Source organism: Parasteatoda tepidariorum, chromosome 7, assembly GCF_043381705.1.
Source record: "Parasteatoda tepidariorum isolate YZ-2023 chromosome 7, CAS_Ptep_4.0, whole genome shotgun sequence".
NCBI classification, from domain to species: Eukaryota; Metazoa; Arthropoda; class Arachnida; order Araneae; family Theridiidae; genus Parasteatoda; species Parasteatoda tepidariorum.
The window spans coordinates 35,280,366-35,293,115 of NC_092210.1; the positions used below are offsets into that span (position 1 = coordinate 35,280,366).

At 26.2% G+C, this 12,750-nt stretch overlaps 1 protein-coding gene across 2 annotated transcripts in view; it reads right to left on the reverse strand.

Moving 5' to 3' along the window:
* LOC107449399 (lachesin-like) overlaps positions 1-12,750 on the reverse strand; it is a 207,836-nt gene that overhangs the window by 32,152 nt on the left and 162,934 nt on the right. For both annotated transcript variants that reach the window (XM_016064910.3, XM_016064909.3), the window contains exon 3: positions 5,761-5,965. In XM_016064910.3, the coding sequence (XP_015920396.1) occupies positions 5,761-5,965 (205 nt within the window). The remainder of the gene's footprint in view (positions 1-5,760; positions 5,966-12,750) is intronic.

Consider the following 12,750-nt stretch of genomic DNA (forward strand, 5'->3'; position numbering starts at 1 on the left):
GTTAACGAAAAAAAAAAAAAAACTAATCATCAAAATACTATAAAAAATAAAGAAAACATAACTTTCTATTTAATACATGCGACGTGCTATTTTTCGTATGTATCAAGAAAAAGTGACATTTACTAAATATTTATTTTAATGTTTCAATAACGTTTAAGTTATAAAATGGTGCAATTCATTTATATTAGCTGAATATTTAAGTTTTATTGAATTTCATTTATTGAATCGACGGAGAATTAGCATTAATATTAAAGAAGTTTATTCTAATTATTTACATTTTAAATACAGCAATTTGATCTAATAATTTCAATTTTTAACTATTTTTAATTTTTGACGCAAAATAATAATGCAAACAGATTTGATGAGTAATAATTAAGTCTAGTTTATAATGGATAGAACTATTTCAACTTAGCAAATATCAAATATATTGTCATTATAAAAAAAATTTGAATGAAATTTTTCATATTTCTGTTAATTTAAAATAATAGTTAACGTTGTATTTTTAACTCAGATTCGCTTTATGATAAAAAATATCGAGCATGATCTAAATTTAATTATTGCTGGAATATATATATATACGAAATTAAATTAACTTTTAGACGTAATTTCCATTAAGTTAATCTGTAACTTAACCTTCTTTTCCTTAAATACTTAAACTTGTAAATTTTAATTTATACTAACATTACCAATTTGATTACAGAATTTTGTTACATGATATTTTAACATGCTTTTTAGATTGTCTGAATTAATCTAACAATTTTGTACTTTTTTTAATAAGGAAAGAACGCATGATTTTGAAAAAAATGATAAATGCTCCAAAAATATTTAAAAAGAAATTATACTTTGACAAATTAATAGCTGATTGTTAAATGCTTGAAATATAAATATATACTTCAAAGCGCTAAATGTAAATAATGAGATAAAATTTTTAAAAAAATTTGCGCTCACTAATTATTTCTGATAACTAAACATGTTTTGATGAATAATTTCTCCAACAATAATCTAAAACGATTTTACCATTAATTAAAATCGCAGTAGTTTGCCTTATACTCTGATTACTTTTTCATTTATTTAATTTTTGCATTTCCATTTTATTTAATTTTTACTAGTTTCGATTTTATCAACTTCATAAAATTTTAAGTTTCAATCTGAATTAATTTTAAACCTTTAAAATTTAATCAATGTTTTTAGCTATTTTTTTCTACGATAAGCATTTAGATAATTAAAACTGAAAAAGCATTTAAATATGTAGAAATTTAAGGCAATTCAAATCATTTAAAATACTCATTTTAAAAAATTGGCTAGAAATTTTAATAAACAAAACAATAACACTATTTAGTCTAATAGTCATCGACTAATCGAGAAAGCGTTTTTAGAAATTATTTGCATAATAAAATAATTGAAAATAAATATTTGCATCATGAAATAATACAGAGAAATTAAATACTTTGTTTTAGTTTGCTTAATATTGCAAATATTTTTTTTTCATAAGATACAGACAGAAAAAGAAATTTTAGTGACTCATTCAACAATCAAGCTTTTTCAAATTTTATACAGAACTCATATTCCTAAATTTATTAGACTTAACTACTGGACATTATTTTAGTCGAATTTATCACTTACTTTCGAAATATTTTTCGTTAAGTGCTAATAAAGCGCATATACTTTTACCTTTTCCGTTTAACTTCAGTTTCATTACTCGTGTTAGAAAAAATACTTTTAAGAAGGACTAAATTGTTATGTAATTTGCAAGAAAATGAGATTTCAAACAATGTTTATTTATTTTTTTTCATTTGTTATTTTTTAATTTATTTTCGTCGAAAAATTACTAAGCTATTTTAACTGGATGTTATTAGTTTAAAAAATGATATTTAAAATCTATAAAAGTGGCACAATTTATTTGTTATGCTGATAATTATCCCCTAAATTAATTTTTAAGAAACTTTATATCTTTGTACAATAATGTTTCCACCAAAATTTTGCGTTTTTTGGAGTAAGCTTACAAAGAACTTTATTTGAGGTAAACTAAATTTTTTGCTGCGTATGTAGTTATATTTATTTACTTTTCCCCTGTTATAGTTTTACTTATTTATTTATTCTATTTTGGTTTGTTTCTTACTGACAACATAAATTTTCATGCCCATTAGAGCCAATTTATTGCATCATTGAAAAAAATATTTTGCTTAAAATCTGGCACATTTTAGTAGTATACTTGCTCTAATTATTTCAAACAACTGTTATTTAGTCAATTTTATTTAATTGTATTGTGATAACTACAGTTCTATTCTTAAAAATTTATTTAGTTTCGACTCAACACAAAATACACCAACTACTCGCCAATTTACCACAGCTCAAAATTAATTAATTTTAAATTTGAATAATTTTAATTAATTAATTAATTTCAATTCAATTTAAATAATTTCTTAATTTGTAGTTAAAATGTATTCTTATAATAAAATTTTAATTCTTATTTAAAAAAGAAGAAAAGAAGAGGAAGAGAATGGAGTGAAAGGAAAAGGAAGAAAAAAAGGAGACGAGGAAGTGAAAGATTAGCGATAAAACAAGGAAAAGAAAAGAGAGAAAAAAAGAAAGGAACGAGAAGAAAATAATTTTAAATTTTCATTAGTTATAGATATGTTTATTTACAAAATAATATACATTATGAATTGTTAAAAGAGGAAATTAAACTGGTCTTCATTTTCAACAGTGCAAAATTTCAGATTAATTATAAAAGTTAACACAATCCCCAAAGGAAGCTTTTGCAATATGATCTCCATTCAACAGTTTCTTTTTAAAAACATATTTCACAATACACCCCCAAAAGAATGTTAGTGTCATTTCTAAATTGACTTAAATCCTTTTTATTCCAAGTCTACGTCCTTACCTCAATGAAAGCATTTTTCTTACCGTCTTTTTTGTATCACCATGGAAAAAAAAAGAGAAAATATATAGTCCGGCAAAAAATCAAACATCGAATAAAAACCACGACCTCTTTCTTTTCCTCCCCACACCCTTACACTTCCCTCTCGTCTCTATCGTCTTACATCCAACTTAACCACCCCTCCGTTGCCTACTCCCCTCTCCCACCTTGAGGTCCGCTCTATCAGAAAATTAAACGAAACGGTTGGTCCGGATTGAAGAGCGACCGTTTCTCCTTATTTGCGAAAAAAAATACCAGTACTTTTCAGCTCCTGCGTTGAGAATGAGAAGAGTGGTAAAAAGCGGTAAAAAGAAAGGAGGAGGCAGAAGGGACGAATAGGTTCGAATCGTCTTTTAAAGAATGGAAGTTAGTCACGAAACACTTAGTAAACGCGCGAGAATTCTGTCTTGAGAGAGGAAATGTTCTTAAGCAGACGATTTTTAAATTTTAATATCTTCTTATTACGTATAGAATTTAAGTCTATAAACAACATATAAATAAATGTTAATTAAGTGAAATTTACTGAATTATCTGATTTTAAATCTGTTTCATGGCAAATGCAAAAAGGCAAAAAAAAAAAATTATCTTTACAAGAATATCTCAACATAAGAGGCAATTTTCCTTAATGGCTTACGTGAACTCATGCGCTAGATATGGATTAGACAAAGTCGTTGAGCTTCCTAGAATGTAATTATAGTAATGTGAAACTCGAGTTTATGAGAATTGATGATAGGATAAGATTGTACATTGAATAAGACTAATGCAACTTCAATTCAGTTGTATTTGGAAGTTGTATATTAAAAATACGACACCTAATTATATAACCTGATTTATACACTTTTCATTGCAGGGTTTTATTTATAAAACATGTAGTATTTCTGAATAAAGCATGCATTTCAACCTATACTTTGAAAATTGTATTTTCAAGGTAGAGAATGTGTCTTAATGAAGACATCTGTATTTCGTATCATGCATAATTCATTTCTTTTTTAGAAGACAAATAACAGATACTCATTGCTTAATAGATATTTTTTTACATTAAATGATTGCTTAAGAAAATTTATTTAAGCAGTGGAAATATAAAATATTTCTACTTTTACAGCAATAAAAATATTTATAGAGTTTGGGTCGTGAAAATGCAATTTTCTTTTCTGAATGAAATTGCGTTTTATTATTCAAACCTAAAACTAAATGAATGGCTCTCAATAAATTAAATCTAGTTACAAAAAGATATAGCTAACGAAAACTAATGACAAGCTCTAAGAAAGTAAGCAAAAAATTCCTTAAAAAAAGTTGCGATTTGAAAAAAAAGTGGGGAGTAGTGGAAAAGAAGAGCATTTGTATGTACTCCTCAAAAATGAACTAGATAAAAATATATTATCCCGAAGAATGTGTGGTCATCAGGTTGCACTTATATTATTCTGGACAGTTCTGCTTGCATTTTGATAAAACAAATTCTTTTAAATGCATGCAATGTAGTAAAAATTTCGTGATGAAATTCCGGAAAAATTACTGTCTCTCAAGGTGGAGGTACATTTTACCGTAAAATCCATTTTCAGTGGAATTTTGTTACTTAACAAACAAATATGATATACCGAATTTTTTACGGTAATAATTAACATGAAATTAGTCTAAATTAAAGAAATATTATTATTAAGATAATGGTACAATATTTTATGATAAAACTGTTTTTTAGGGTAAAATGGATTTAACGAATGATGCCCCCAAAGTGCCGGAACTTCTTACCGTAATTTTATCTGGTTCTTATAATGTAGGGCGAAATAATTAACGATATTAAGAGTTAATGGAGAAAAGGACAGGTTATTTATTTAAGTATTTTTTTACGCAATAATAAATTGCATTCAGAAAGAGGTGGCGATAATGATTGCAAATTTCCCAGATATTTCAGTTTATAAAGTGCATATACTTGTTTTGAAATTTCCTTTTTTTTCATTTTTCTCGATTCATTTAAGCATTATTAGCCAAATCGTTATATTAGTTTGCTTTTGTTTACTTTTGTTTGTTTATAAAGCAAAAATAAGAAATCACTATTTCGTAAGCAATGAATTTTGAAATCTCTATGTTTTATACACATTTTAAATTTTGGATGGAACTCTTCTTGCCTTGATTAAAGTTTCGACTTTATCCGGCATTGGGTCAATCTCTTAATTGTATATTATCATAGAAATCTAGTTAAAAGGGTTATAAGGTCATTTAATACGTTATATAGAAAACGCTAATGTTTAGTAATGAGTTGCGCTGTATACTATGCCTTATTCAGCTATGTACTTAATTTGCATTATGTAGAGCAAATTATTATGTTTAACAATATGCTCAGATTTTTCAAATTCTTATAATACACAATGTATGTTGCGAAATCCCGGAATAAATTATCTGCTCTGTAAAAAATTTCGGACCAATTTGCGGTAACAAGTAACAGCCGTTAAGGGTACATCATCCGCAAAATTCATATTGATCGGGAAATTTTTAAATTGCAAACTTTACAGCAATATTTATTTAATCAATTCATCGTTTTTAGAGTAAATGCCGCTGTAAAAATTACGATATATCTCAGGTTCCTTTATCAGTAAAACTTTATTGTAACTTGAATCGGAATTTTTTACAGTGTAGTCCCGGTATTAAGTTAAAGACCTTCTCCAGATATATTCTCCAGTTACAAATACATTTAAAAAACAATTCATTAATTTTGAACTTCTAAAAAAAACTGAGAAACACCATTTGTTAGTTTTTGAATATAATCTATTTTATTTAAGTGTTTATAAAATAAATAAACATTTAAAAGCAAACAATATTGCTTTAAGAAAACAAAATATTCTTACCCATGACATCTAAATACCCTAATTGGCTAACCATTGGTTCAGTATTAATTTGACACATGTAATATCCTTTATCTTTTTCATCTACTTTGCTGATATGTAGGTTCCACTGTAAATTATTATTCGTCACTTTTATTCTTTTATCTCTTGTAATAACATGCTTGTGTATAGAAAGTAAGGTCTGTGTATCCATTTTAATCCAAGCAACCTAAAACATTAATGACATTATTCACATTTAGTATGTAATATAAAATATTAAATCTAAACATGAGTGTACAATGATGTTCTAAAGAAAATTTGTAGTAAAAAGTTTATAAAAAATAAAAACGGCATCTTCCCTTTTTGAAATATTTGATGTATGTTGATAATTAGTTATTAATTAATAGTGTATGACTGATATAATTAGACTCACAGACGTATTAATTACAGTTTCTTTGTCCTCGAGTAAAAGAAATCTAACAAAAAGAGAATAAAGTGAACGTAAAATAATGTACAATGTGCGTATATTAAGTTTCATATATGTAAAATTTCATAAAATAGTCCATAGAGTTTCATAATCCCTTTATTGACAAAATGAACTAAATTTGGAATTGAACAACAAAATATGTACTTTTATAATAAATTTCAGGCTTTATCATCAGTTTTCATAAACTCTTACGGAATATGCTTTACAAGAAAGGTATCACAAGAATCAGTCACCAGACGCATTGATTCTTTTGAACTTTTATATATTCCACCACGTGTTAATGAAATAAAAATACTAATTTGTTTAGATGTATTTTTGCCATATGAATAGAATTTTTTGGCATTAAAACTCCAATTTATTTCGAAATTAGAAGCTTTTGTTTGCTTCTTATTTTTATTGCCTATACAATAGCAAATCCAATATATATATTTTTAGAAATTCAATACTATTCGTTAACGATTTTTATGAATTTCTTTTTCTATTGTGGATTTTGGAGATTAGATTTTTCTAATTATTATTATTATTATTAAAGTGATATTATTTTAACATATATAGAAGCACTGAAAATTAACACGATACTTTTTCAAATTATTTTACACAATAAAGCTATCAGCAAACATATTATATTTATTTCTTCTAAACGATTTTTGTTATCTAATTGTATGACATTTTTTATTTATATTTAGCCACTTGCTTTCTGTAATTCTTCTTTCCTTTTAACTCCTTTGCAGATACTTATTTCTTTTAGGCTTTTCGCTACATCAACGCATTATAAAGAATAATCTTATTATAAATATTCTTTATTTGATTTGCTACGATTTAATTTTATAAATATTTGCGGGGGTGCTTTCGACGTGACAAATTAAAGGAAACAGCATTTAGCCAAAGAGTGGGCTTAGACAGATGAAGAGCGAGTGCAATTAAACGGAAAGTGGGCACATTCAAATAACTTGCAAGTTCAAAAAGAAAGATTTGACCTTCGAAACCATGCGAAATGAAGTATATAAGTCATTTCGGCGTGACGTATGATTAAAGAATAATATAAAAAAATTTCATGAATGTTTATTTATTTCGTTTTAGAATTTTAATTTTAATACATGAAGCATGTAAAAAAGAAGAGTAAGCTATATTCGAGTATATACATGAAATCTTCAAATCATCATATGATTTTGAACTTTACGAGTATTCTTTTGACTTACGAACAGCGTTTGAAATACAGAAAATAATTCGCGTTTTTTCGTGTTCACTGGAAGAGTGCATTGCGTCAATTGTATTCATTTTACTAACCATGGGTATGAGTGCACAGCAGGCTTAGGCGTAAGAACCTGCAGTTTTTATTTTCAAAATGCTATAATCTGGAAATTTCCAACATAAAAATAGGAAAATTATGAGAAAAAAATCGTTTAATATCTTCCGGTCATGCACTGCAATTAAAAATTTTAGAGAACATTTATTTATCAGTCACTATTCCCCCTCATATATATATATATGNTATATATATGTAACATTATTGATAAATACAGAAAACACGAAGAAAATTGAGAAAAACAATAATATTTTAACAATAATTGCGGATCTAATCGTGTGGGCTGACAAAAAGATTATATCTTTTATTTTCCGGATTTTTTAAGAGAATTCTATCGTTTTTTTCTGATTTTTTTTCTTCCAGTTTTTGTTATTTTTATTTTTATTATTAATTTTCTTTTTCTCTCTTTTTTCATTAGTTTGTAATTTTCCCTTGTTTTTTCTTCATTTTGAACTTCTCTTCTCTTCTTCGAACTCTACGACATGCATTTGCATGTTCTATGCATTTTGTAAGTTAGATGTATCCTCTAAGATCTGGGCAGGAGTGTGAAAAACTGGTAGGTTTTCCCGTAACCTCACCTCTCATTCCATTACACTCAGCTTTTTTCTGAATTTTCTACAAAATATCCTTCAAAAAGTCATTCAAAATTCTGACAGTCAGTGACAGCTCATGCGAAAATAGGAATAGCTTGGAGGTGTTTATTGTTCAATATGTGTTATATCTCCTTGTGTTTCATAAAATAAGATTCCAATAAAATCTCAAAATAAATCAGGTAAATGAGAAAACTAGTCATTAAGAGATACCTCGTTCCTAAATTCGAAATTTTACACGCATTTCAACTAAAATAACAAGGATTTATTTTAGTAAAGATAACTTAACTTTGAGCATATTCAATAAGTTATCTTATATATTACAAAAGCGAATATATTATGAATATGCTTAATATATTACAAATATAATATACCTTATTTTTTCTTTAAAAATATTGCTGGATATAAATTGTTTAAAAGGAAGTTTTTATGAAATTTCATTATCTTTTACGTAATGTATAAGTACCTTCTTTAAATGACAAATTAAAATTCTATAATCGCCTTATAAACGTTAACTAAGAGCCACATTGAACTTTATACTGAAGCATAGTATACATCTTTTAGCATCATTATTTGGTTATCTATGAATTATTTCAGCAAATCTGTCAACGTAATTTTATTTAGTTTACTTTTATTCATCATAAATATGTGTTTAAGACAACAACACATAAATATTTATCCAACTTTTAGCATTGTTATAAACTGCTAGAATAAAGAGGAACTTAAACAAATACAGACCTGAAACTCCTTTATTTATAATTCTCAAATTCCAAAGTATTTTAATTACTACTTTTAACGAATGTTTACAACGGCCTGCAAATATTATATTTTAATCAACGAATTGTCTGTTCGTATCAGCATTTAGTATGTGCATATGTAATTAACACAATTTGGAATGTGTTACTTTTGTATTAGATCCGTTTAGTTTATAATGATTAAGTAATTCGCTACCTGATCTTTCGATTTTTATGCCTGATTATTTTAATTCTCCTGTGAGTGTAGTTTGTTTTCCATTTGATAAAAATATTACTTTTTTTATTCTCGTTTATCTTTTTTCTAAATGTTTGTATATGCTTAGCCCAAGGTTTACAATATTTTTTTTTCATAATTCTTTAATCATATTGAATAAAATTCTAACAATATACTTCAGCACACTCTTAGCAGACGAGGGAAACGTCAGTTTAGATACTTATAAAGGACATTTAACGATTAATTTACTCTATAACTTGCTTTATATTTCTAAATTGTGAATTAAACTTGCGGTTTTTGAAATATAGCTGAAATCACTATGCTTAGACAACTTATAAGTTTAGACTGAATATTAAAAATAAAATACATGCATTTATTTATATTTTCGGATCTAGAAACTTCAAATCTTCAATCTTTGTTGAGGAAATTAAAACATTAATTTTGTTAATAATTAAGTCACTTGGATAAGTTTGTTAAGCTAAAATATCAAATTGGTCTAAAATATTTGAGTATGTTTATATTAGTGTAATTTTTTTCCAAATAAAATTATATAAAACCTAGAAGCATTTATAAGTCTAAAATGCAAATTACCTACAAATATACATCATCCTTACAAAGTTTTTGTATACAAGCTCAATATAAATTAAATAACTACTTGACGAGCTATTAATTTTTAAAATAATTGTTTTTAAAAGATTTAGAAAACTCTATTTACCATTAATATAATAAAAAGAAAAATATAAAAGAAAAAACTAAGGCATATTTCGCGAAATTGTTCTATTTTTAAATGAAAAAGAAAGATTATGCTTATCAGTTTCAAAAATTTTGAATAAAACGTTTTCAAAAATCTGTTGCGAAACCCGAACAAGGCCTTTGTGGCCAATTTCCAAACTTATTACACCTTTGGGAAAAATAGAAAAAAAGTTTCATAAAACCAGCCAGGGGAGCGAGTATCTAACAAAGTTAGGATTTTAAAAAAGGAAATGCAAATATTTCTCTACGTTTTTTTGAAAAAAGTTTTCTATCTTTCCTTACTAAAATGCATATTTATCTGTATTTTTATCTCCAAAACTCTGAAATATTGGAAAGGAATACACCTGTTACTTAAAAATATATCATGCTATTTTTAATATATCTCTATTTTGATCTTATTTTTCTATTAGTTGGTGTCATTGTTTTTCAGATATATTGGTAAAAATAGTTATATTGATATAAATGTATAATTTCTGTCTCAGAACAAATATAGTAAACGTTGTTTTAGTACAATAGTATAGTTATACTATCTTTAGCTTATTTTTTTATATATATTAGTTTTTCTTTATATCTTTATATTACTTCTATGTCTCTATTTTTATCCTATTTTCATATTCGTTTGTTTGTAAGATACATTAGGAGAATAGCTATACTGATGCAAATGCATGGTTTAAGACAATTTATGGTTCAAAACAAATATTACGTTATCTTACTGCAATAATTTTGGCTCAGTTATTTTATATTTATACATTATACGGCTTTAAATGTGATATAAAATCTTAACACTTCTGACTCAGTTAAAAGTAATTTTAGAATTCAATTAAGATAAAATAAATCTTAATGTTCAAGAAGGCAATGTAGTAATTTTATTAATTTTGTGTGTTTTAGGCAGAGCAATTTTAATTTTTTTTGCATAATCTTAGCATATGTATTATTATTTTAATTTTAGTTTTAAAACTCTATTAAGAAAACTAATTTATTTGCTCACTGTAAAAAAAAATAATAGCGTTTTTTTTAATACATTTTTTTACAGAATTTCCTTTATATTGGAAGACTTAAGGCTGTTTTGTCAACAAAACAGTTTTCCTCTGTTTTTTATACTAATCATATACAGAATTAACGGTCAGTTCAAAATCTAGTTTTCGCCATACAGTTTTGCTTATTATACTATGACTCTACCTCGCTCAAATCATTTTAAGATTATTTCCTTTACTTGCTCTTACTTTCGAACAATTATTTTATTGCTTTACATATCAAATAAATAAAACTATAATTAGAATTTATTGTCAAATTGATACTTTACCTGATTTTTATTATTATTTTGATATCTTTTATTTGGCAAGTCAATTTGCCAAACTTTTTTTACGGGTTTCATTCCCAGCATCGACTGGTCGTACGCATGCTGCTCTCGTCTAGCATTTACCACTAGACTAACGTAATTATTTTATAGAGTTTCTTTATTTTGCTTTGTTGTTAAAATATCATACTTTGTCAAAATAAAAGTACTTATCTACCTAAAACAGGCGCTTCAAATAACATTATTTTTCTATGAAATAAAAAGTTTTATACTGGCACGCTACCTGACAATATCCGTAAATGTAACAGTTTTTTCCACGGTGAACAGGAAGTAAGTGTTACATTCGTTTTAGATATTTCTCATATTTATCTCAAAATTTTCCTGAGCTCCTTATAGAGTACATTTTTAAGTGATTATATTCTTTTGAAAGATATTTCCTTTAAATTTTTTTAGACAATACATTTGTGCTATAAAGCGCAAAAAAGGCTTGGCATGGCTTGATAGTGTAAGTCATAGAAACAGTCAAACAAGTTATCCTGTACAATAATAATGATTAAAAAAATTTAATTTTTGATGTATAAGTCAAATAAAGTATTTTTAGGTTATCAACTATATTGAAACTAAATTTTCCTTTCATGCCTAATTTCGTTTACTTAAGCATAGTTCCTATTTCTATTTTATTTTATTTTATAACCGTCGTTGAACAGACTTCCCAATTTTTGAGTTTACGACTAGTAATGTTCCATTCCGTAGCCTTGTAATTTTGAACCTAGTCCAGNGTTCCTATTTCTATTGAAATTTTTCAAGTGATAACTAACTCAGCTATGATAACTAACTCGCGTGATCACTAACTTACGTGATAACTGACTGAAATTTTTCGCTTGATAAATAACACTAGCTTACATTAATGTTCCACTATTTCAATAAACTTCAAATAATAAAACTACATTAAAAAATTTTGAAAATCCCGAAACCTAAATTTGGCACAAAAAATTAGAAGTTTGAGTTTACAAATATAAATAATTCAGTACAAAAAATTATAAAAGATTAGGCATTTATTTCAAAATTAAAGCCAATACAGCTTGTTTCAAAAGTTTAAGCATATTTAAAAATACGAAAATCAGAGCATTGTGTTTAGTTTCAAAAAGTCAAGAATTATAAATTAGTTATTAAATAAGTTTTGTAAGTAAACTCTTTATTAAAAATGAAAATTTAGCACAGTTATGAACGACACTACCTAATTACATTAGTAAGGCGCATTTTCAATTTTACAAACGAAAAAAATGTGCTTATTTCAATGAAATAGTTTAAAAAGACAAAACACCAAACATTTGAAATTCAAATACAACTCATCTTATTCACATCTTGAGATGTAAAGAGATTAATTCATTTGAGATTTTATCTTACTCTGAGAAAAAAAAAATCTGGTCAAAGCTAACTAAATATCATGAAATTTTCCATCTTTCCGGCGCCATGGGAACTACAAAATGCACAAAAAACTTTCCCTAAGTTCTTTGGTTATTATTTTGGTTAAATTAACAATAAATTACAATTTCATTAAATATCTGATAAAATTTGTTCATTTTATCACGGAACCTTAGAGCATGGTAAG